The sequence below is a fragment of the Emys orbicularis genome, chromosome 6 (assembly GCF_028017835.1).
Source record: "Emys orbicularis isolate rEmyOrb1 chromosome 6, rEmyOrb1.hap1, whole genome shotgun sequence".
Classification (NCBI taxonomy): Eukaryota; Metazoa; Chordata; order Testudines; family Emydidae; genus Emys; species Emys orbicularis.
In genome coordinates this window covers 30017416-30043436 of record NC_088688.1, presented here as the reverse complement: position 1 = coordinate 30043436, position 26021 = coordinate 30017416, and the positions used below count along the sequence as shown (strand labels likewise).

The window sequence follows — 26021 nt, the reverse complement described above, 5'->3', positions numbered from 1 at the left end:
CGTGTTATATCGGGTGGCATTATATCGAGGTAGAGGTGTACTTGTTTTCTGCAATTGATTACGTTATACAATCAGAATTACTTCACTACATCCAGGGTAAGAAACTAGCTCACATATGTGTTCATTCAAAATCAATTGTGGTGGCAAAATAGTCAGGTGGATTTCCTAAAACCATTTTACTATAGATTTGTTAAGTAACTACTAGGGTTTTGATATCTTACTGGTTTAACAACTGTTTCTCTTCCCCCTACCTTTAGCTATAAATATGTGTGAAGCATGCACTTTAAATTATTTTAAGGGACTTGGACTTAAATAGTAGCATATGCAGTGTTACAGAGGTGTTGGATTGTAAAGAATCTTGTTTTTGTTTTTTTTTACATTTTAATACAAAGTATTTAACCAGTCCTTGGTGCTTTTTGTCTATTTGCAGAGATGTAAAACAGATGCTACTGAAACTAGTAGAACTACGCTCAAGTAACTGGGGTAGAGTTCACGTAACCTCAACATATAGGGAAGCAACACCTGAAAATGACCCCAACTATTTTATGGTATGAATATACTCTGAAACTTCAGATGTTCAAGTTGATGTATATTCATAAAGAAATGCATAGAAATGTTGTTAACCTTGATAGATGTTCTGGAAGTAGTAAAGGCAATGAATGATTATCCTGCTTATATTAAATATGTGTATAATTTACTGTGTCGTTTCAATTTTAGAATGAACCAACATTTTACACCTCTGAGGGTGTTCCTTTCACTGCAGCAGACCCAGGTATGTCTCCAGCTTAGTATAGCTATATATTTCTTAGGAAAATGACTAAGTTGAGGAGGCCCTGTCCAAATAGGCACAAAGTATAAACCATTTTTAAATAATGGAAATGAATGCAGTTTCAATGGCAAATAGTGTGAAGACGGTAACGCAAACAAGTGATTGAATCCTTCCAGTGTGCCCACAGATGGGGACCACAGAAAAAGCAAAGCTCTTCTTACATCACTCCCTCTGTAAAAGGGGATAGCTGGCTCATCCTGCTTTGTTGTTTTCCTGTTTTCTAGCTAATGGAGACGGAAGAAAGACATCTTGTATTTTATGTGCACTCCTTATTCTTCTCTCCTACATTTAGCAGCAACTTTCTCCTGTGACATTATCTGTTATCGTTGGGAGAATTTTACCCTGAAAAGAGCTGAACTAGGTCAAAAGAGCCCATTAGGCTTGGGCAGACGTGACTTTGACTCTGAAAGGGATATGAGCCAAGCGGGGGGGTGATGGGGGGTTGTTAGTGGGTTATAGATTGTAGTAATAAGCCATAAATCCAGTGTCTGTTTAGTCCATGGTTTTTAGTCTGGTGCTACAGACCTGGACACACCAACTCAAAGCAGCACCAGACCCTGCCAGAACAACAGATGCAAAACCTGCAGACGTATCACTACTGCCACAATGATCAGCACCCTCCACAACACCCCTTTCTTGATCCATGAGTCCTACACATATCTATCACATGTGGTTTACTGCACTAAATGCCCCAATAGCCACTATGTGAGTGAAACCAGACAGTCATTATGCTCTTGAATGAACTCACACAAGAAGATGAAAAGAGAAAAACACCCTATCACCTGTGCGTGAACACTTTTTTCACAAAGGGATCACTCTATCAGTCCTCATCGTCAAAGGAAACTTGCAGAACACTTACAAAAGACGAGCCTGGGAGCTTAAATTCATAACTTTTCTAGACATTAAAAATCATGGACTATATAGAGAGACTGGATTTATGGCTTATTACAACAGTCTATAACCCACTAACAACCCCCCAGCTTCTTTCCCCCCCATTCTTTTCCTCCCTATGACTAGAGGGGTGCTACTTGGTCACTTCTTCTTGAATGGTCCCTTGAAATATATGTCAGCTATGCTAAACAATCTGTTCCATCTTGTATTTATCTATGACATTCTGAGTATATTTTCCGGGCCTGAAGAAGAGCTCTGTGTAAGCTCAAAAGCATGTCTGTCTCACCAAAAGAAGTTGTTCCAGTAAAAGATACTACCTCATCCACCTTGTCATTAATATCCTGGGACCTACACAGCTATAACACTGCATGCAACATTGAAATTAGAAGGGAAGATCACTTTCCTGCATTACACATATCTCATTGTTTATAGGGTCTAATAAAAAGGCCTTGTTCATACTGCATCATTGGGTGCTGGACTAATCTTACTCCTATTTTAAATTACATTCTAATTTTACAAGACCTCTTAGAAACATTCGTATGTTAAAAGTAGACTATGTATAAACTTACGATTTTTTTTCTTTTGTAGATTATCAAGAGAAATATCAAGAGTTACTTGACAGAGAGGATTTCTTTCCAGATTATGAAGAAAATGGAACAGATTTATCAGGGGCTGGAGATCCGTATGTTTTGTTTTAGTCTGATACTTTTGCTCAAAAATATCTATAAGTTGCATTTCAGTTTTTTGTTTAAATTTTTATTGATTTTTCATAAAGAAGCACAATGAAAAGTTCAAAAAGGTACATGCCTTAGAGCTTGGATATGTTTCCAAATATCACATGCTTCATGGGATCTCTAAAAGATTTATGTAATTTGACAATTTGTCAAAGCTGCAAGACCAGACAATACAAAATCAGACAGTACTACATAGACATAACATGTTTGGGTTGGGGTAACAGTAATAAAATAGGAGAAGACATGCATGAATAGGGAGGAGAGAGATGGATGAGGTGAGCAGGGGTAGGTGGAATGGAGGTCTGGCATTCTTTGAGCCATCCAAGAACTAATTTTACAAAAAATGGAAGAGTATAGTCTTATGCCCAAAATAGAGCACTGCAGTTTTGAGAACATAGGCCCTACACAAAATACAAAGCATCGTATTGAGGGTTATGGTAATGAACTAAAAGTGGGGAGTTCTAAACATCTAAGTTGGGAAATCAGTATTTATTTCCACAGCAGTGTTACCTTGGTTGCATTGTGCAAACTACATATAATTAATTAAACACTTAAAAACTACAGAAAAGTAATGTTCCAAAGTCAACCACTCAAAAGTTAGGAAATGCCAGAATTAAAGTAGCCTGTGCTACCTTAATTTGGTCTCCTTCTATGTCTACATTATGATCGTCTTTAATTACATCATCCCATATTATTTTTTCCTCACAGAACCGCTGCCTCATTCAGTGCACAGGCTGAACAACATTCACTGAATGAGCTACCATTCAGTATTTCATTTTATCCCCATAGCCCCATGCCTTATTAATTGTATGCTGTTCAAATTCTGCTCTGCATACAGAATTACTAACTTCCTCATTGGCTTTTGTACAGTGCTTATGACTATAATATCTGAATGCTTCACAAAGATACGTCTTCACAACACTCCTGTGAGTTGTATTGGTATTATCTGCATTTTAGAGATGGAGAACTGAGACATGGAAAATCTAAGATCAGAAGTGTCCACTAATTTTGGGTGCCTAGTATGAGATGCCTAGGCCTGATTTCTCCCCCCCCCGCACCCCCCCACTCCACTAATGAGGTAACAGTTAAGGCTTTTGGGAACACGGGGATGTGTGGGAGTAGGGTTGATTGTTAGTCTCAATGCTTCCTTTCTAGAAAAAAGGGATACATCCCAGTACTTAACAGCAACCAGCCACTCCGCTGCCCTCACAGCAGTAACCACTACTGAATGAAACTGATAGACATGGACATTAGCTGGAAGTTTTTATTACAATGAGAAGCAGTGAAATAAGTCTTGACTGTCATCAGGTTTCAGGGCTTCACCCACTGAGTTCAATGAATTTCAGGTGTCTCAAATACATTGTTGCAGACTCTGCAGGCTTGGGGAGACAACATTGCATTCCTTTCAATTCAGTTTGCATTTGGAAGGTTTTTTCACAACCAAAAAGGCTAGAAATTACAGCTTAAACCCTGATTCTGCATTGAGAACTGCAATGGCAAATTGCTGCTGCCTGCACTGAGGCCCACTGACCTCAGTGGGGCTCTAAGGGTATGTTTACACAGCAAAGAAAAACCTATGCCCGGCCTGTGCCACCCGATTCAGGCTCGTGGGGCTCGGGCTGCAGGCTGTTCATTGCTGTATAGGCTTCCGGGCTCAGGTTGTAAGCATAGTATTTGGTCCAATGCAGAGGACATTGGAGAATGCAGGCTTTTTTTTTTTTTTTTTTTTTTTTTAAGAGGCTTTATGCCAGAGCCTGCAACCATACGACTTTATGATGTGTCACCATTTGAATCTCATAAACTGAACAGACATGTCAAACCTCCAAGGATATCCTAGGTACTGCAGGAAATAGTTTTGGTTATACAGTAGGTGTCACTCTCCACTTTGTTACCAAACATTGTCCCAACATGGCAGTGTATTGTCTGGTGACCTTGACTTTTTTACCCTTAATTAGAGTTGTGGTATATTGACGATTATTTATGAAAAGATGTTTTTTTCTCCAAAGAATACCTTGCAATTTAATCTGTTTTCTGTTTCTCTGTATACTTGTTTTTCTTAAAAGAAAACTGTACAAATATAGCCTAACAGTATGTTTTGTTTTTGTTTTTTAATTTTTTGCAGGTACTTTGATGACATCGATGATGAGATGGATCCAGAAATTGAAGAAGCATATGAAAAATTCTGCTTAGAATCGGAACGTAAGAGAAAACAGTGAGATGTTATACACAATATTAGCTTAATAAAGCAGTTTAGGTATGATTAGTAAACAGGGAAAACCACGAGAACTTGTCACATGTATACCAAATTAAGGATGTTGAGTTTCTCTGAGTATTAAAGTTATGCAATTTCCATTTTGTTAAACTGAATCTGCCAAAAATTGTAAACTTATGCCCTGTAACTTAAAATGTTGTGTATATATCATAGTTTATTTTATGTACAGTTAAATGAACAATGTTTTGGCTGCAATAAAATTGTTTTGAAAAGTATCACATGGAAATAAAATTTTACTAACTGGGAACTGTCCCATTAAAATGCTAAATTTCTCTTGGAAGACATGAAAACCTTGAGTTTAAAAATAAATTGCTCACTTATTTTAGTATACACTAGGATTGCCTCACCCTTTTTATCATACAGGAGTTTTCTGGTATTACATATTTTTAGGTTAGGAAACTCAACTGCAGATGGGTAGATTTTTTTAAATGTGTATCACAATCATGAAAAAAGCTAGTTTATTTTTTTTTCCAACGTGTGTGGCGGTATTTGGGGTTCTTTTCTGGAATAAACATTTTTAATATGTGACATCATTAATACGCAAGCACTGCTTTGGAAGCCAGGTGCTTTAAGGACACTTGTCTATTTTCAAGTTTTACAAGCAGAAGCTTCTGCTAAATATTTTGCATTCTTCTACAAGAAAACATTAATCTAACTAGGTTTTAGCCCATGCTCTACAACGTGTGCAGCTTTGAATCTATGTATTCTTGAATGTGATTAACATGATTAACATGTCTACCCTTCTGAGAGAGCCCCAGGACACTCCTTAGTCCTCTAATTAATTTATACAATTTAGTGTGTTGATTCCATAGTTTGGTTTGTATCAGTTTTTACATTTCAGATATATTAACAAATTTTGAAGTCAACTGCTGCTTGTCTCCAATCTAATAATTTGTTTTGTAGTTTTTCTGAAATACCCAAAGACAATTTTTATTATTGCCTATAATTCAGTTGTAGTGGTTCATGCTATTTGGTATTGGATAGATGAAGTAGAACCCATTACCAAACTCAAAATGCATATGTTTCCAACTTCCCAAGAAATAAGTAAAATAGCTTATGTAAAGAAAACACATGTTTGTAAATATGCATGTAAATAGTTCTGTTAATATTGCACTGTAATACATTTGGTACAATAATTTGTGTGTCAGCTATACCATTAGCATTGACTACATTTTCTTGTTGTTTATTTGTTTAGCATATTAGTTTAGAGTAAGTTTTGAAAAATAAAATTTAACTAGCTTTGTTTCCTTTGGAATATTTTCATTATGCTTTTCTTTTCCTGGTTTCAAAAAAAAATTTGATTAGAATTTTTTGTTTCCCCAGCTTATTTTAACAGTATCTATGTACTCAGTGCCTAATACTGAATCAACTTAATATCTCATATTCAAGCATTTATCAAATTATACTTGCAAGAAGGCAGCAGATTAACATTTTTTGATTACACAACTGCATTGAGAATTTTTTTCTGTAATACAGATTTGAAAAGCAAATTCATAAAAGGACAATACACACACACACACACATATATATATATATATATATATATATATATATATATATATATATATATATATATATATATATATATATATATATATATGTGTGTGTATTGTCCTTTTATGAATTTGCTTTTCAAATCTGTATTACAGAAAAAAATTCTCAATGCAGTTGTGTAATCAAAAAATGTTAATATATATATATGTATAAGTAATTCACATTTAAAAATATCCATACACAATCTGGAATTTGCAGGCAAGAGTAAATTAAATTTCCCTTACACATCTATTCTGCACATTTTCAGGTACAAGTACATCACCATAGAAATAATATAACTAGATCCATCAAAGCAGTTTTCTTGAAAAGAACATTTCATCCAAACCCAACTTGTTTTAACACCTCTTCCCCAATTATTTTTTTAAATCAGGCCTTTATGATGGTCTCAGTTTGGGGCACATTGCACCTGTATTTTCCCTTTAATGGTCCAGCAAGAGTAGCCACTCTCAGGCTTTTGTTTCCCTGGCTGTTGCCTCTCTTGGATGGAGACCTGTGTCTCTCTCCCTTCTGACCAGGCTGAACAGTTTCCTGCCTTCACTGTGTTATTCCCAACTAAAGATGGGCTGCCTAAGCAGGCTTCTCTGTCAAAAAAAAAAGTTTAGTTCATTCTTTATACAGTTCAGGGGTCTTTGATCTGAAGTTTTCCAGGAAAAGATAATCAATAGACAATGGGTTTTTCTCAAGTCGCAGTTTCAAAAGGATGGACTTGGAGCTAGATCATTGCATTCCCCTGACCCCAGTATTTCCTAGGAAATCCACTTCAACACATACTGTCCTAAAAAGTCCTTTGATTCCTGATCCTTTCCAGAGATTGCATTAGTCAGTCTCCGAGAGACGTTTAATACAATTCCACAATAACACATACACAATTGCATTTTTAATATAGGGAACCCCAAACTTAATTCAAGTGTTTAATCTTATTTGTTATATCTGTCACAATAATAGTCTCTCACATGGGGTGGGGAGGTTTAAAGTAGGTTTTAAACTGATTTTGCTGTTTTCTCTTGCCCCTGTCCCTGCTTCTGGATGTAAGCGGGAGGCTTCCAAGCTGAAAACTTCACTGGTAGAAACCAGCAGGCAGCTGAGCAGTGTTCCAGTTGCTAGCCTAACTCACTAACAAGTCAGTCAAAATTCCTGTCTGCTACTTTCTTTTTTTTTTCTTCTTTTTTTTTTTTTTTTTAATAGGCCAGCTGGGGAGCGAGAACAAGGGGTAGCAGAGCCCCATCAATTAATTTTGGTGGAGAATTCAAAACCTACCTATTTTCTTCTGGGGTTGGAGGAAGCTATGCAATAGAGTTGCTTGGAAGACTGTTTCTTTAGGACCACAATGAGTGGTGAAGGAAGGACCTTTATCTTGAGCTGCCTGTTTCTATGTAAGTTTTATACCACATTCTTCACTATGCTGCTGTTTTATCCAGCAATAGCAATGTTTTCTTGGTCCCTGGCTGCTCTTGCAGCATGTGACTGTACAGTAGGAGAAGAATCTGTTGCTGCCGCTGCCACTGCCACTGAAGAGTTGGCTCGAGAAAGCCAATCCAGCCACAGTCACCGTTTCTCAAGAGCTGCTGGTCAAGAGTCTTGAGCACCTGACATGGGCTCTCCTCCCCACTCCTCAGGGTCTGTATATGTGCATGACTTTTTCTCTCTCTTTCTCTAGCTTCCACAATCAAATGCTTATTCTCCTGGTTTGGCTCTTCTATGTCACATTTCTTTCATGTGTGTATAGCTGCAGCAGCTTGGTGGCTGTGATCTAGACACCTATTGGTAGAGCCTTCCCATGTTGGTATTTATATGACTAATCCTCCAGTGCTCTATCCATAGAGACCCTACTTGGAAGAAGCCAATTATAGAGGGACTGCCTAATGTGCCTCTCCTTGAGGTCCGCAGATTTGCTAATTGAAAGAATGAAGCAGCTGCTCAGGAGTCCAACAGGTGGTGCCAAAAATCAAGAGACTCGCAGTCAAATTGGAAGACTTGACTTAGATCTGTAAAGGGTATTTTAATCTAATGGTGCCCTGTCCTGTTCACTGGGACACTGCCTGCACTCTTCTGCTGATAAGATAACTAAGCCCCCCACCGCCACTCCTTATCCTACTTATGATGGTTCAACTTTCCAGCATTTCTTCTCTCTGGGCCAAATGCAGTCCCACACACTAAGTTTCTTTTTGGCTCTTACCACTATATAAGGGGTAGAAAGCTTTCCTTCCCACCCAAGACCATACTGCAGCTTTGGCTGCAATAATCCTTGCTACTGCAGTACTTACACTTAACATATTGTTGGATTTGTTCCTTCCTCCCACCTCATCTCAAACATATTGTAAAATTCTTCACCAAGTTGACCACAATGTCACAATTGCTCCATAGCCACCAACTCAACAACAGATAGTTCTTACAGTAAATTCAATCAGTAGAGCACTATTTATCTGAAAAGTGGGGATAATGATAAAGTGACACAGTTTACAGCACACTCAGGATAAGAACTCTCAGTTTCTGAGTCCTAGTCCAATGCCATAAGCATAGAACCATCCTTCCTTTAAAACAAATATTCCTGGTATTTTAGAGAGAACAAAAATCCTACAAAGATTAATAATCCAAATTTGTGTCCACACATAGACTGCTGCAAAATAGCACCTGGTGTGAAATAAAACTAATTTATAGAACTGGCTTAAATTCAGGTATTTCAATTTGCAGGGGATTTCAGTATTTATGAATCTTACTTTCCAATGTAGAATGAAAGAAAATTTGCAAAAATTTCATGGTGAACTGGAGATAACTGAAAATTTTGTCTTAGAAATACCAAAATATGGTGATCCTAAAACAAAATATGAAATGGACACTCTTGTCAATTTCATAGCTGCTTATCACTGAATAGGTTCCCTCAGAGGGCTGGTAGGCTCCCTGCCCTGAAGTCTAACAGCCCAGAGAGTCCTGGTTCCAGCATGGTTTCCAGGACTGCTGCTGCAATGCAGGGACCTTTCAGTCCTGACTCTAGTCAGGGCTTCAAGGGCTAGCAGGCTTCCTAGCTGGAGCTGTGGATCCTGAAATGCTGATAGCGTTTTGGCAGAAGTTTTGTTACTCTGTAATAGATTCAGAGAAACATTTTGCTACAACAAATTGGTGTTTTCTAAATTATGTTCATCAGTAAACTTCCAACCAGATCTATTATTTAGTCAGATGCATATTTTTGTGTAGACAAGTCCCAGATTGCAAAAGTGTGTGGGGAAACGCCACTGGATTTTGATTACCTCCTGAACCACTCCCTTAGCACTATTCTTTCTCAGTCTCATCAAGCTATACCCCCTTTTTTTTAAAAACAGAAAATAATATAATTTTGTTTGAATTTTTGTACCTCTGATATCGCAGAGTGGTAAACAGAACTTGTAATTCCATAGAAAAAATAGATTCATAGCATTTAAGGCCAGAAGGGAGCATTAGAGTGTCTAGTCTGTTCTTCGAGTGCTTGTTCATGTCCATTCCAATCAGGTGTGTGCGGGCTGAGTGTATGCCAACTGGAAGGACTTGACTCCCAGCACCGCCACAGCTCTGCACATAAGAAACCCCCTTTGGTGCGGCACCGTTCTCCAGTGCCACAAAAGAAGAAAAGGATGGATAGGAGTCACTCTCTCTCCCCCTTTGAAGAGACCTGTGGCATCGAAGCACATCTCAAGCCAGGCCACCTCATTTCTCCAGCCTTCTAGGGTCTTGTTGATTCCTGCCTTGTCTGGGGTTCAGTCGAGTCTGAACTCTCAACGATCCCCGGAGCGCCAAGGTGATCACCTCCAGCTCCTCTTGACGATGGAGGCATTCCGGCAGCCAGGGACCTTATACGCCTCGCAGCGCTGTCCTCCCCGCAGAGGAGAGACAAGTCACCAGTTACTGCGCGGCCCAAGTTCCAATCAAATCAGCAATGATGGCGCGGATCACCATCTCTGGCGCATCTCTCCCTGGCACGGCCCACCCATGCAGGGGAGTCGCACCGGTCCCCGACCTCTCGGCACTGCTCTCTGGCAGCCCAGAGTACTGCTCCGTGGTCCTCCTACTCGGAGACCTCAGAGTCAGAGGCGGAATCCTATCCTTCAGATAGGAGCAGGAGGTCCAGATCCCGCCGCGACCACCAGCCCTACCCGGCACTGTGGCCTCCTTCCAGGCAGTGGCCCTTTTGGACACCTTGGGTGTATCACCAGAGCGAGGGACAGGTCCAGGGCCCAAGGTCCAGGTCTGCATCTGTGTCCTCAGCGTCCTTCATCCCCCGCAGGCACCGCCGGCTCCACCAGCAACGGCACGGCCAACAGAAGCGCCGCCGACACCGCTGTTATCTCCTACAGCTCCGGCACCAACCCGCCCATCAGCAGCACTGCTGGTGGCTGCAGCATTGGTACTACCGGCGTCGACGATATCAGCACCACCGGAACCAACAACTTTGACCCCGCCTGCCTTGGCACCAATATCTCCACCCCCAGTGGCCCCGGCACCACAAGCTTCAGAATAACACGTGCTGCAAGACCCGTGGGGCGCTGAAAGGAGTGAGCAGGCCTCTCCTCCTCATCCTCCCCAGATGAAGCAGTGGCAGGGACGTCGACGGCCCCAGGCCTGGATGATAAGAGGGTCCTCCAGCAGCTCCTACGTCGGGCTGCCCAGAACCTGGGCATACAGGCGGAGGAGGTCGTGGAGGAATCCGACCCTGTTGTCGACATCCTCACACCCTCTGGTCCCTCTCGTATCTCCTTGCCCTTAATAAGGATGATTTCTGAGACAACAGAGACCCTATGGCAGACCCCTGCATCTCTGGCCCCTACAGCCAAGAGGAACGAGAGCTGGTACTTTCTCCCTTCTAAGGGATACGAACATAAACATCAAGGAGATCAGGGTGGTCCAGCTGGCGTGCATCGCCTTCCTCTCGCATCTGGAGGGCAGGGTGGTCAGGGTTCTCATGGACAACACGACCTCAATGTTTTACATCAACAGGCAAGGTGAGGCCCGATCCTCTGCCTGGAATCCCTCAAGCTGTGGGACTTCTGTATAGCCCACAACATTTGTCTACAGGCCTACCACCTACCAGGCGCCCAGAATTCGAGGGCGGATCACTTGAGCAGGGACTTCTCCTCTCAGCACGAGTGGTCTCTTCACCCAGAGGTGGTGCACAGGCTTTCCCAAGAGTGGGGAACTCCCTGTCTGGACCTGTTCGCGACTCAACAGAACCGTCGCTGTCCCTGGTTCTGCTCTGGGGGGGGGCTTGGATGGGGCATCTCCGATGCCTTCCTCCTATCCTGGTCAGGTTCACTTGGCGGCCATATCAGCCTTCCACTCGCCAATGCAGGGGCACACAGTGTTCTCCCATGCCATGACTGGCCGATTCCTTAAGGGATTGGATCATCTCTTCCTGTACATTAGGCCCCCAGCCACGCAGTGGGACATGAACTTGGTCCTGGCCCGGCTGACGGGTCTCCCATTTGAGCCGCTAGTTACATGCTCCTGGTCGCACCTCTCGTGGAAGGTAGCCTTCCTTGTAGCGATCACATCAGCTAGGTGGGTCTTGGAACTCAGAGCCCTGACCTCTGAGCCCCCATACATGGAGTTCCATAAGGATAAGGTCCAGCTCCGCCCACATCTTTCGTTCCTCCTGAAGGTGGTCTCCGCCTACCATGTGGGTCAGGACATTTTCCTGCCGGTCCTCTGCCCCAAGCCCAATGCGTCCAGTGAGGAGCGCCGCCTCCACACGCTGGATGTGAGACTGGCTCTGGCTTTTTACCTGTAGCGAACTAAGCTATTCAGGAAGCCTTCGCAGCTGTTCATCACCTTGGCCGAACGCATGAGGGGTCGGCCGATCTCCACTCAGCGGCTCTCCAATTGGATCACCTCGTGCATCCATACCTTTTATGACCTGGCGGGAATCCCTCCGCCGTCAATTGTGAGGACACACTCAATTAGGGCGCAAGTCTCAGCTGCCTTTTTAGCCCATGTCCGCATTCAGGACATTTGCAGGGCTGCCACATGGTCTTCAGTTCACACATTCACCTCGCATTATGCGATCGTCTCCCAGACCAGGGAAGACACCGGGTTCGTCAGGGCTGTGCTCCGTCCCGAGAGTTTGTGAACTACCCACCTCCAACAGATATCACTTGGAATCACCTATTGTGGAATACACATGAGCAGTCACTCGAAAAAGAAAAGACATTTACCTTTTCCGTAACTGGTATTCTTCGAAATGTGTTGCTCATGTCTATTCCACATCCCGCCCTCCTTCCCCTCTGTCGGAGTTGTCTGGCAAGAAGGAACTGAGGGTGGAGGGAGCATGCAGTGCTCCTTATACGGTGCCATGGAGGCGCCACTCCAGGGGTTGCTAGGGGCGCTCCCCTACGGGTACTGCTAGGGGGAAAACTTCCGACACCGGTGCACGTGGCGAGCACACACACCTATTGTGGAATAGACATGAGCAACACATCTCGAAGAACACCAGTTACGGAAAAGGTAACTGTTTTTTCTTTTTTCAGAGTCACTGCTTTCCAGGATAAAGATCCTCATTCTGTAAGTATGGCCTGCGTTCCTTGTTCCTAGATGTAGAACTTTGCATTTGGCTGTATTACAATGCATTTTATTTGAATAGATTCAGGGTACCAATCAATCCACATCACTCTGTAGAACTGTCATGTCTTCATAATTTACCATTCGGCTAATTTTTGTGTCATCTACAAATTTTATCAGCAGCGATTTTATAGTTACTTCCAGGTCATTTATGAAAATGGTGAATAGCATCAGGCCGCATACCAATCCCTGCAGAAATCCACTAGAAACGCCCCCATTTGATGATGATTCCCCATTCACTGCTAATTTTCGAGCTGTTACCCAATTCTTAATCTTTTTAACATGTGCTTTATTGATATTGTATAGAGCTATTTTTTTTAATACAGAATGTTGTGTGATACTAAGTCAAATGCTTTGCAAATGTCTAAGTACACCTCTACCCCGATATAACGCGGTCCTCGGGAGATGAAAAATCTCACCGTGTTATAGGTGAGATCGCGTTATATCGAATTTGCTTTGGCCCCCCCGTTCCTTGTTCCCTGACCGCCCCCTAAAGAGACCCCTGTCCCTAATCACCCCCAGGACCCAACCCCCTACCCAATAGCTCAGTGGTTTGAGCATTGGCCTGCTAAACCCAGGGTTGTAAGTTCAATCCTTGAGGGGGTCACTTGGGGATCTGGGGCAAAATCAGTACTTGGTCCTGCTAGAGAAGGCAGGGGGCTGGACTTGATGACCTCTCAAGGTCCCTTCCAGTTCTAGGAGATAGGATATCTCCATAAATTTAAATTTAAACCCCCCTGTCCCCTGAGTGCTCCGACCCCTATCCACACCTCCCGCCCCCTGACAGGCACTCACCGGCAGCGGTGGGAAGCGGAGCAACGTGGCCCCAGCCTGTTCCACTCTGCCACCTCCCAGCCATGGCGCTCCGCTTCCCGCCGCCAGTGAGTGCGGGGAGGTTGGGGAAAGGATGCCCCCCATACTCGCCTGCGGTGCTCCGCTTCCCACCACAGCTGGGAGCTAACGGAGTAGAGCAGTTAGCTCAAGCCCCCTCCCCCAAGAGACACGGCTGGGGCCGGGGCGAGGGAAGCGGAGCGGGCTGCTCCCGGCCCCCCGCTAAATCCCCGGGCCACTCTGGGACTGCGGGGCCCCCAAAATTGCCCCCCACGGCTCCTGCCTCCTAGATCCTGGAGGGGGAGCCCCTGACTGCCCCCGAGACCCTCTGCCCCTTATCCAACCCCTCGGCCCTGGCCCGGCCCCCTTAACACGCTGCTCAGAGCAGCGTGTCAGAGCTTTACCGCATTGTATGTGAACCCATGTTATATCTGGTTGCGTTATATCGGGGTAGAGGTGTACATTACATCTCTGCAGTTACCTTTGTCAACCAAACTTTTAATCTCATTAACTAATGAAACTGGGTTTGTTTGACAAGACCTGCTTTCCAGGTTGAAAGGCATTAGTTATATTCCTGACCTTTACTTCTCTAGCAGTTGAATCTCTTTTCAGCTTTTCCATTATTTTGCCCAAGATTGATGTCAGGCTAGCCAGTTTATAGGTACTCAAGTCATCCCACTTTCCCTTTGTAGAATATTGGCACAATATTAGCATGCTTACAGTCTTCTGGAATTTCCCTGGTATTCTGAGATTTATTAAAAATAACATTAAGTGGTCCAGAGCTCTTCTCAGCCATCTCTTTTAGGACTCTTGGGTACAAGTTATCTGGGCCTTCTGCTTTAAAAATATTTATCCCTGGTAGATAACATCCTTGTCAGCTACTAATGAATTAGAAAGTACTTCATCTTCATATACTACAAGTTCATCACCCTACATCCTTTAAAATACAGAACATAAAAACTAGGGCTGTCAAGCGATTAAAAAAATTAATAGCGATTAATTGCGCTGTTAAACAACAATAGTATACTATTTATTTATATTTTTGGATGTTTTCTACATTTTCAAATGTATTGATTTCAATTACAACACAGAATACAGAGTGTATAGTGCTCACTTTATTTTTAATTACAAATATTTGCACTTTAAAAAACAAAATAGTATTTTTCAATTCACCTAATGCAATCTCTTTATCATGAAAGTTGAACTTACAAATTATGTACAAACAATAACTGCATTCAAAAATAAAACAATGTAAAACCTACAAGTCCACTCAGTCCTACTTCAGCCAATTGGTCAGACAAACAAGTTTGGTTACAATTTGCAGGAGATAATGCTGCCTGCTTCTTGTTTACAATGTCACAGGAAAGTGAGAACAGGTGTTTGCATGGCACTGTTGTAGCCGGCATCACAAGATATTTACATGCCAGATCCACTAAAGATTCATATGTCCCTCGATGCTTCAACCACCATTCCAGAGGACATGTGTCCATGCTGATGACGGGTTCTGCTCAATAACTATTCAAAGCAGAGCGGACCAACACATGTTCATTTTCATCATCTGAGTCAGATGCCACCAGCAGAAGGTTGATTTTCTTTTTTGGTGGTTCGGGTTCTGTAGATTCCCCATCGAAGTGTTGCTCTTTTAAGACTTCTGAAAGTATGCTCCACATCTCATCCCTTAGATTTTGGATGGCACTTCAGATTCTTAAACCTTAGGTCGAATGCTGTAGCTATTTTTAGAAATCTCACATTGGTACCCATTTTGCGTTTTGTCAAATCTGCGGTGGAAGTGTTCTTAAAATGAACATGTGCTGGGTCATCATCCGAGACTGCTATAACATGAAATATGGCAGAAAGTGGGTAAAACAGAGCTGGGAACATACAATTCTCCCCCAAGGAGTTCAGTCACAAATTTAATGAACGCATTATTTTTTAACAAGCATCTTCAGCATGGAAGCATGTTCTCTGAACTGGTGGCCGAAGCATGAAGGGGCATGCGAATGTTTAGCATACACCTCTACCCCAATATAATGCTGTCCTCGGGAGCCAAAAAAATCTTATCGCATTATAGGTGAAACCGCATTATATCAAACTTGCTTTGATCTGCCGGAGTGCGCAGTCCCGCCTCCCCCCCCCCTCCCCCCCCCGGAACGCTGCTTTAGCGTGTTATATCCGAATTCGTGTTATATCGGGGTAGAGGTGTATCTGGCACATAAATACCTTGCAATGCCAGCTACAAATGTGCCATGCAATTGCCTGTTCTCACTTTCAACTGATATTGTAAATAAGAAGCAGGCAGCAGTATCTCCCGTAAATGTAAACAAACCTTTGTCTTAGCAAATGGCTGAACAAGAAGTAGGACTGAGTGGACTTGTAGGCTCTAAAGTTTTACAGTTGTTTTGTTTTTGAGTGCAGTTATGTAACAAAAATATCTATAGTTGTAAGTTACACTTTCATGATAAAGAGATTATACCACAGTACTTGTATGAAGTGAATTGAAAAAATACTATTTCTTCTGTTTATCATTTTTAAACTGCAAATATTTGTAATAAAAAATATCACATGAGCTCTGTACATTTTGCATTCTGTGTTGTAATATAAATCAATATATTTGAAAATGTAGAAAAACATCCAAAATATTTAATAAATTTCAATTGGTATTCTATTATTTAACAGTGTGATTAATTTTTTTGAGTTAATCACGTGAGTTAACTGCGATTAATCAACAGTTTGGGGTTGTTTTTGTTGTTTGTTTGTTCCTAATGTACTTGCACTACTTTATTGTGCTTAGCTCTGCCAGACATTTTTCCCCTTGATGTCTTTAGCTTCCCCTGTCATTTTTATGTCATAACTTCCAATTTTTATATTGATTGCATTCTAATTCTATTCTCCTGATTTCCATTTGTAATATACAGTATTGCTTTTTTGTTTCTAATTGTTGCCTTCTGAACCAGCATGGGCTTTTAGCCAGAGTTGTCCTTGATTATGGAATTGTAGGTTTTTGGCTATCTCATAAACTCTTCTTTAAGAACTCCCAATTTTCATTCACAGTTTTTCTGTCTAAATTTTTATTCCAGTCAATTTGACTCATAATTTCTCAAAGGGGGGAGGGATAGCTTAGTGGTTTGAGCATTGGCCTGCTAAACCCAGGGTTGTGAGTTCAATCCTTGAGGGGGCCACTTAGGGATCTTGGGGCAAAATCAGTACTTGGTCCTCTTAGTGAAGGCAGGGGACTGGACTCAATGACCTTTCAAGGTCCCTTCCAGTTCTAGGAGATAGGATATCTCCATTAATTTAGAATTTATTTAATTTAAAGCTAGGGAAAATTAGCTTTTTGAAGCATCAGGGTATATACGTTACTGGTTGGGACTTTCTTCTGTTTGACCATATTCCGTGTAATCAGGTCATGATCATTAGTCCCTATATATATATATATATATATATATATATATTAGAAACTAAGAAGATTTTACTACTGGCTACATGAAACCTCTTGTATATGTCTCCCAAATTGAAGTTTCGCCCATAATGGCACAATTTTGCTTTCTATACATTAGACAGGTGCTTAAAAAATAACTCACCCTATTTGCTGGTCTGTAACGGATCCAGAAACTAAGGTTTCTCCCTCCCAGCCTTAGCAACCCCTGTATCACTCAGCTGCTACCTTAAAACCATTGAAATAGACATAAATTCAAGAAAGCTATTGATAAACTGGAGAGGGTTAAGAGAAGAGCCACAAGAATGATTAAAGGATTAGATAACAAGCTTTATAGTGACCAATTCAAGCTCAATCTACTTATTTTAACAGCGAAGGTTAAGTAGAGACTTGATTACAATCTGTAAGTACCTGCATGGGGAACGAATATTTAATAGTGGGCTCTTAAGTCTAGCAGAAAAAGATATCCTGATCTTGGAAGTTGAAACTAGACAATTCCAATTGGAAATAAGGTAAAAAAAATTAATGGTGAGAGTAGTTAACCATTGGAGCGATTTATCAAGGGTGGTGGTGGATTCTATATCACGGACAATTTTAAAATCAAGATTGGATTGTTTTTGTTTAAATATGCTCTAGAAAATATTTTGGGAAAGTTCTAGGGCCTGTGCTACACAGGTCAGATTAGATGATCACAATGGTCCCTTATGGGCTTAGAATCTATGACTAAAGGATGGTTCTGCAACTCCTACTGCAGCGATCGTGATGTTTAGTATCATCCCATCCCTAGCAGAGACCTAGAGAACATGTTGATCAGTGACTATATTGCCAACCATGAGTGCTCAAAAATCAGACTGCCCCAAATATAAATATGCTTTAAAAATCATGATTTTAAAAAATATATATATGGTTCTTTTTAATTATTTTCTGTTTTTAACACCTTTTTACACTCAGATCAGATCAAAGTGTTCAGGCTTTCCTATGCAAGCATAAGGGATAGAAGATTACTATTTTATAAAAAATGAAAGTATATAGTCACATGCCTCCAGGAGCTGGGGCTGTAAGAAATACACTGAATATTGGAATAATCCAGTGATGTCACATCCATTACTGAAAGGCTGATTTGTAAACTCTGGTTCAGTTCATGTATCCCCAGTAATTTCTTTCATTTCAGAAATGGAGAGTTAGCACAATTGTGGAGAATATACTTGACTATAACAGCATTTAAAAGAACTGGATAAATTCATGGTGGTTAAGTCCATTAATGGCTGTTAGCCAGGATGGGTAAGGAATGGTGGCCCTAGCCTCTGTTTGTCAGAGGATGGAGATGGATGGCAGGAGAGAGATCACTTGATCATTGCCTGTTAGGTCCACTCCCTCTGGGGCACCTGGCATTGGCCACTGTCGGTAGACAGGATACTGGGCTAGATGGACCTTTGGTCTGACCTGGTACGGCTGTTCTTATGTACTTTGCATAGGTGAGGCAGTGGTTGAAAGCCTACCATTTCAGTTCTTTCTCTTTTGACATTTCTGCAGTAACAGCTTCTACTATTCTGCACTCTTTACAACTATTTTGATTATTTCACAGTAACCCATCACCACACCTCCCATATCCCTCCCATATATGTAAAACAGCCAGACCCTGAAAGCTAGTTTTAGGAATGGTATAATTTCTATCAATGGGTGGACTAAGTCCAGTATCATTATATACAGACATGTCACATGCTGATGTCTTCAAGATCAGTCTTTTCTTACATGAGTAAAGTTCCTCCTGGGGTGTCCACTGTTGACCAGGGGTGTGATAGTATAAGAGAGGTAGTAGGAGTAGAGGTGTAGGAACCTAGAACGGCTGCATTTCCACTGCAACCATGTTCCATTCCCTGCTCCTGTTGTGCTCCCTCACACATTCAGCTACAGATAGTTCCTGCAGGAGCCTGCAGTGCCAGGCCTCAGCCCCATGCACCAAGCATGGCAGCGCTCTGCTCTCGCGGTGCTCAGCTCAGCCCTAAGAACCTGCCCAACCCTGCTTTCCAGAGCCAGCCCCAGTGTGCTAGAACAATTTTGACAGTGGGGATACTGAGAGCCATTGAATCAAATGACAGGTTTCAGAGTAGCAGCCGTGTTAGTCTGTATCCGCAAAAATAACAGGAGTACTTGTGGCACCTTAGAGACTAACAAATTTATTAGAGCATAAGCTTTCGTGGGCTACAACCCACTTCTTCGGATGCACTCTATATGCATCCGAAGAAGTGGGTTGTAGCCCACGAAAGCTTATGCTCTAATAAATTTGTTAGTCTCTAAGGTGCCACAAGTACTCCTGTTATTTTATTGAATCAAATGGTAACCTTGTATTAGAGTAACCAGACGTCCTGATTTTATGGGGACAGTCCTGATTTTTCGTATATAGGCTCCTATTACCCCCCACCCCATCCCAATTTTTCACACTTGCTGTGGGGTCACCCTACCCTGTATATAATTGAAATCACTTCAAGCCAGGGGGTGCAGCATTACGCTCTGCACCCCTATTTCAAGCAGCGATGACCACGCCTGCAGCGACACCTCAGAGGAAGACCAGGGGAGCGAGCAGGTGGCAAACACTAGAAAGTGCAAACTGAAATGACCCCCAGGCGAAGGGACGGTAACGCCCCAGCGGCTGAACAGGTCACAACGGGAGGCCGGTCCGCCGCGGCTTGCTCGCCGGCCTTCTCCCTGCGCGCGCGCCCAGCCGCAGAGCGGGCCGTGCAGCGCTTCCGCGCGAGCCGGCGGCACCACGGAGGCAGGGCCGGGACAGCCTCCACGCGCAGCGGTCGCGCGCGAGAACCTCGCCATGTCAGCGGGGTCTGCAAGCCCCGCCCACTTCCGATAGTCCCGCCCCGCTACACGAAACCCCACCCACTCCTCGTCTCATTGGGCCCCGACTCCAGCCCGCCGGGGCCGTCGCCGTTCGAGCGGGAGCCACTGAACTAGGCTCACTGGAACCCCGAGGCGCGGCGCTTCCCGCTCTGCTCCGGCTGCACGGTCTGAGGCGGCGCCCGGCCCTCCGTGCTGCTCGGCGCCTGGGACGGGGGGCAGAGTTGTGGCTGGCCTGGGGGATCTGCCATTGACTCTGTGTGCGGCCCTGGGAACAATACAGCTAAACTCCCCCAAGTTCTGAGGCTGAAACGACTCCTGTAGAAAAGTGTGGTATTGTTATTCTCCCCCCCCCCCCCCCCGTATAGTGCCTGCGGAAAAGGCACAACGTAGCTCAGGAGCATCGTCAGTGCTCCTCTGTTGTCCTGATGATGTTGTGTACCAAGTATTGTTAATAAGCAAATGCTAAGAGTTCAGGTGCCTTTTGTTTCACCACAAAGTCCTACACTGAGCGTTTCAGCCTTGACAGTCAGCAGAATTAATTGCAGTTTCGATATTTACTTTCTTCCAGAACTGTTGATATTTGCCTTGGGACATACTGAATCTGTAAACGATACTTTAATAAGGGGTGAGTATTTGTGTATTTATACATATAAAATGGAGCTTATGCTGTTGGTTTTGACTGTGCATGCTATGTAAAGTAAAAACTTGCTGCACCACCCCATGACATGATAGATTTGTTAACTGTGGATCTACGAATTTACTGTAATCCTTTTTTATAGACTCGCTCCTGTTTCATTATTTGTACATGTGCATTAGGAAGACTACCCTTATAGCCTAAGTCTGTTGTCCCTTAATGTAGGCTCTCTTCGACATTTTCCTTTTACTGCAATGAAGCCTGAAAGTCTCATGATTCTTTATGAGGATGACTCTGTAGAGGTGCACTATATAGATGGATCCAGACTGCTTCTTTCTCCCTGTGGCTCTGAATTCCTCTTTGAAAAGGCACTTCCTGTCTCTGCCCATCCTCTGCAGCCAGCTGAAAGGATTCGCCAAAGGACTCAGTTTGTTATTAGTACCTACCGAGTACGTGAGTTAAATTTCTTTTTCTATTCTATCTTCAAATAGAGCAAAAATAAAGGAGAAGAGCAGGTGGGATAAGAAGGTAGTACCATGGCATATTTATATTCCTTCCATTATAGCAGCAAACAACATAAAAATGTTCTAAAAAAAGGTAGTTGAAATACTGAATGAACTGCCAGTGTTAGCAATCAAAGTAAACATTGTCAGTCAGCTAACATGTTCTTCTCAAATGTATAGAAGCCCATTGTGGATGGACAATATATCTGGCCCTTAGTATTCCGAAAGGCTATGTAGACACCTTAATGTTGATCGGTAGTTCATACAGTGCCTTTGCGTTTGGTAGTTCATACAGTGCCTCTGCATTGTAGAGAAATTGTGATGGCATTGTTGGTTATCAGTATACAAATGATGCTGAATTATAAATCACTATTTTGCTCTCAAAAAGAGGAGATAAAGCAACACTGAAATGTTCCCACTGCGTAGCCAGTTCTATGATAATATGTCTCATACCCTTTCCTCAGGAGCAACTCCTACGAGCAATAGATTTCCGGAACCAGTTTTGTAGTTCCTTGTATTTACCTTCAAGTATCATACCTTCTGAAAGGAAAAATGTAAGTTTTGCTTACCTAATAATTTTGCAAAATAAACTTCAGTGAGTCTGATTCAGTGATTTATTTTTTTTATTTATTTTGTTTTACTTTCGTAGTATGTGGGGTTTTTTTAAGTTCTGTAAAATGCAGTTTGGTTGGTAAATTAGGTTTAGAAAATTTTGATTTTCAAGTTACATAAGAAGAACATAAGAACGGCCATATTGGGTCAGACCAATGGTCCATCTAGGACAATATCCTGTCTTCCGACAGTGGCCAATGCCAGGTGCTTCGGAGGGAATGAATAGAACAAGTAATCCATCCTGGAAATAAGGATGGAAACTATTTTATTTAATGTATTTGGTTTGGTAAAAGCACCCAATATTAAAATGATGGGCACAGTGGGAAAAGTTATAAAAGAATGTAAATTGAAGCAAGTTGAAGAATGTAAGTTGTACTTGTATGTAGCTAGGTAGTTGAGGTGTAACTGATCTAACATCAAATTTTGACACCTTTTTTGCAAATAGGTTTAATAGGTATGGTTTCAGGCACCTCTGAAATGTGATACCATAAAAGGTCTAAATTCATTATTATATTTTAAAATTTCCTTCGGGAATATATTCTAGACACTTTCCAAAAGAGATCCACATCACTAAATCACCAAAGCCGCTGACCTGTTGGTAAAATTGGAAGGATTAGATTTTTTTTTAAATGTTGATTTCACTGTACACAAACTGAAATAAACTTATTTCTATCGATCATAATTGAAATTTACAAACAGGCAAAGTTTAAAAAAAATGCCACTTGAGAACTTTGATTAAAGGATAATTACTTTGCATATTTGACGTGATGTTGAAAAATGTGTTTTTAACGGTTAAAAAGCTTTAATTTTTTGAGTCCCAGCATTTACTGTTATTAAATAACTATTGCCTGACCTCCCTTCCCATAATTTTGCACAATTGTGAAAATTTAAATGGATAAAAAAATTGCTAAAAATTAACTAACTCTAGCCATTGAAATTATTTTAAAAAAAATCAAATTCTGCCAAGCCTACTTGTTGGCAATCTCAACAGAGAGGACAAGGATTAAATGAGCCTGAGCGTAGTAACTAAATTATTCCTTGAGCACTGAGTATGGTTCCGCTAGAACAGGTAGAGGCACACTTGAGAAGTGAAGTGAGATGTCTTATTTTATAGATAAATAGGAACCTTCACTCTTCACCACTGTCACCTTTCAGAAGAACTAAATTCACTTACAATAGATTCTACTACCTTCTGTTCATTTCCCTCTTTTTTAGATTCTTCTCTCTGATATCTCAGAAATCAATTGGCCTAGCCCCAATGCTACTGATGCAGCAGAATGTATGGATAATGGCAGTGTAAAAATCTCATCCTTAGATGGTCATGCTTATCTCTGCATGTCAGAACTGCAGCAAGAGTTTACAGTGGAGTTTTTATGCAAAGTAAGCCAAAAGTGTGCTGCGTCTTCATCTTTCTCTGAAAAAAACAGCAATAATCAAAAAACAGGTCAGCATGGAAAATCAAGCAGAAGTTTTATCTCAGAAATGTTTCCTAAACAAATGAGAATGGAGAATAAGAAAGAGGAACATTGCTGGACTATAAACAAATGCAGGGAACTGGACAAATCAAAGGGCTATTTAAACCAAATAAAAGGACAAGATGAGGCCCCATTGTCTCTTACATGCTGTTCATCTGAATACGTGTGGGTTATGCAGCGCTGGTCTGTTTCCTCATATCCAGAAGAATGGAAATACCCTTTGTCCTTGGCATTAATGTTCTATCAATTGCACACTGATAACATATGTAAAACATATGTGGAGAATAAATGCACTAGAAATGGAACTGCAGGATCTGATGTTTTAAAGGAAAGTGAAAAAACAAAGGCAGTTTCTCATTTGCCTAGAGCTTTGCCACTCAGTTGTAGTGCACCACACCTACACAGGTAACATGAAATTTGTTTGCTTTTTAGTTTTGTGCAATATATTTTACAGTTCCGACGATCTGAATGTCAGCTCTTCAATAGCCTGATTGACTATTAACCATCATAAATGTCTATTTAAAATAAAATGTGTAACAAACACACTTTTCTTACGAACTTCATGAAATGTGGTATTCCTAAGACCAACAATACATAGACTGGTGTAAGAAATTGTAATAGTAATCTGAAGAAAAATGCTAAGCTTTAATATTTGGTATATTGTGGAGAGAGAACCTCTAATTAGACAAATATGCAAGTAACAGTAATGGGGATATTGAAAAAATACATTACAACTACTTTGGGTTTTGGGAAAATAATGCTTGGGAAATTTGCCAGTGGCATGGGCTACTTTTTTTTAAAAACTGTATTTTCAGAAAAAGGAAGCAGATAAGGTGTGTGTGTTTATGTTCGTTTGTACACATCCATTCTTGTTGTCGGTTCACAAAAACATGATTCATATTTGATTATAAGTAACTTGTTCCATATAAAGTATGAGAGGGAAAGTATAGCTATAATTTAGAAAGTCAGGTTAAATGGTAATAATTGAGCAGACTGAGTTTCCTTGAAACAAATTTTTTAAGGGTCACAAAGTTTGAACACTGTCTCTCACACCAGTTTACTCTGAGACCTTTCATTGACTGAAGAATAACTTCTTGGCTAGTTGGGTGGTTCTCAGTTCATCCATTTGCAGTTCCTGAATATGCGCTGCTTTTTTAAGTGAGTTGAGTATTGCATTTTTATAATATTTTATCAAAAATTAAGCAAGTTATGCGAAGATTTTCCTGGCTTCTTTGAACAGTGCAAAATATTAATAATAATACTGATAAACTGCAAACTTACTGCAGCTTTTCTGTCCTTGACTTTTGCCCAGGTGGCGTTTCTGTGACTTCTTTCTACAGAGGAAGCAAGAAAGTGAACATAATTCATGCCCTCTACTAATAAAAATTGTTTGGTGCCAGGGTATTATTTACAGGTAAGAAACAAATAATTTGTTCACTTTTGGAAGCTTGTGCACTTCTATGGGAATTAGGCTTTTAAAAAATGAAATTTCCAGATTCAAATCTCTATTTTACTTCCGGAGGAGCTACATTTAATATTCTGAACATGTTTTTGCTGTGTTTATCAGGGTTCATTACTCTGAAATAAAACTTCATAGACTGTGACTTGGCCATTGTGGTATTAGCTTGGGAGTAAACATTTGTCACTGAATTGAAAAATGTTTTATTCAATCGTTCTTTAATTATATGAACTTTAAAAAGGTGCTTCAGAATTTCTTGTCTTTGAAAATTCTGGGCTGGGTATATATTGTACAAATAAAGTTAGGACTCTGAAGCCACATTTAAAACTCCTAAATAAGAGGACTGTTTGGTTTTTTTTGGAGGGGGGAGTATTGAGCTCCTGTAGCTCCTATGGACAGCTGCCAGAGTTAAGGAGTTTGGCTCCTCTGAAAATTTATGCTGCTTGTTTAGAGCTAATTTCAGGCAACCAAGTTTTAATATGTTGGTCCCAGTTTCTAAATGAATCCAGATTTAGCAATCAGCCAAATTCTACTATGGACTAATTGTATAGATATATATGCAAATCATTTAAAATAGGGCTGTCGATTAATCGCAGTCAACTCATGCGATTAACTCAAAAAAAGGCGATTTAAAAAATTAATCGTGATTGTTAAACAATAGAATACCAATTGAAATTTATTAAATATTTTGGATGTTTTTCTACATTTTCATATACATTGTATTCTGTGTTGTAATTGAAATCAAAGTGTATATTTGATTATAAATATTTGCACTGTAAAATGATAAACAAAAGAAATAATATTTTTCAATTCACCTCATACAAGTATTGTAGTGCAATCTTTGTTGCGAAAGTGCAACTTACAAATGTAGGTTGGGTTTTTTTGTTACATAACCACTCAAAAACAAAACAATGTAAAACTTCAGAGCCTACAAGTCCTCAGTCCTACTTCTTGTTCAGCCAATTGCTAACACAAACAAGTTTGTTTACATTTACAGGAGATAATGCTGTGCTCTTCTTATTTACAATGTCACCAGAAAGTGAGAACAGGCATTCTCATGGCACTGTTGTAGCCAGCGTCACAAGGTTTTTATGTGCCAGATATGCTAAACATTCATTTGTCCCCTTCATGCTTTGGCCACCATCCCAGAGGACATTCATCCATGCTGATGATGCTCATTAAAAAAAATAATACATTAATTAAATTTGTGACTGAACTCCTTGGGGGAGAATTGTATGTTCCCAGCTCTGTTTTATCCACATTCTGCCATATATTTCATGTTATAGCAGCACATGTTGTTCATTTTAAGAACACTTTCACTGCAGATTGGACAAAATGCAAAGAAGGCATCAGTGTGAG

At 41.1% G+C, this 26021-nt stretch overlaps 2 protein-coding genes across 2 annotated transcripts in view; both read left to right on the top strand.

Moving 5' to 3' along the window:
• PAIP1 (poly(A) binding protein interacting protein 1) overlaps window positions 1–5981 on the top strand; it is a 39929-nt gene extending 33948 nt beyond the window's left edge. Inside the window, exons 8-11 of the mRNA XM_065406149.1 lie at window positions 431–548; window positions 718–772; window positions 2309–2402; window positions 4577–5981. Of these exons, the coding sequence (XP_065262221.1) occupies window positions 431–548; window positions 718–772; window positions 2309–2402; window positions 4577–4670 (361 nt within the window). The 3' untranslated portion in view covers window positions 4671–5981. The remainder of the gene's footprint in view (window positions 1–430; window positions 549–717; window positions 773–2308; window positions 2403–4576) is intronic.
• Window positions 5982–11210: 5229 nt separating this feature from the next.
• Window positions 11211–26021, top strand: part of C6H5orf34 (chromosome 6 C5orf34 homolog) — a 30578-nt gene continuing 15767 nt past the window's right edge. Inside the window, exons 1-6 of the mRNA XM_065406657.1 lie at window positions 11211–11250; window positions 20548–20604; window positions 20839–21062; window positions 21581–21670; window positions 22944–23608; window positions 24516–24617. Coding sequence (XP_065262729.1) covers window positions 11211–11250; window positions 20548–20604; window positions 20839–21062; window positions 21581–21670; window positions 22944–23608; window positions 24516–24617 — 1178 coding nt within the window. The remainder of the gene's footprint in view (window positions 11251–20547; window positions 20605–20838; window positions 21063–21580; window positions 21671–22943; window positions 23609–24515; window positions 24618–26021) is intronic.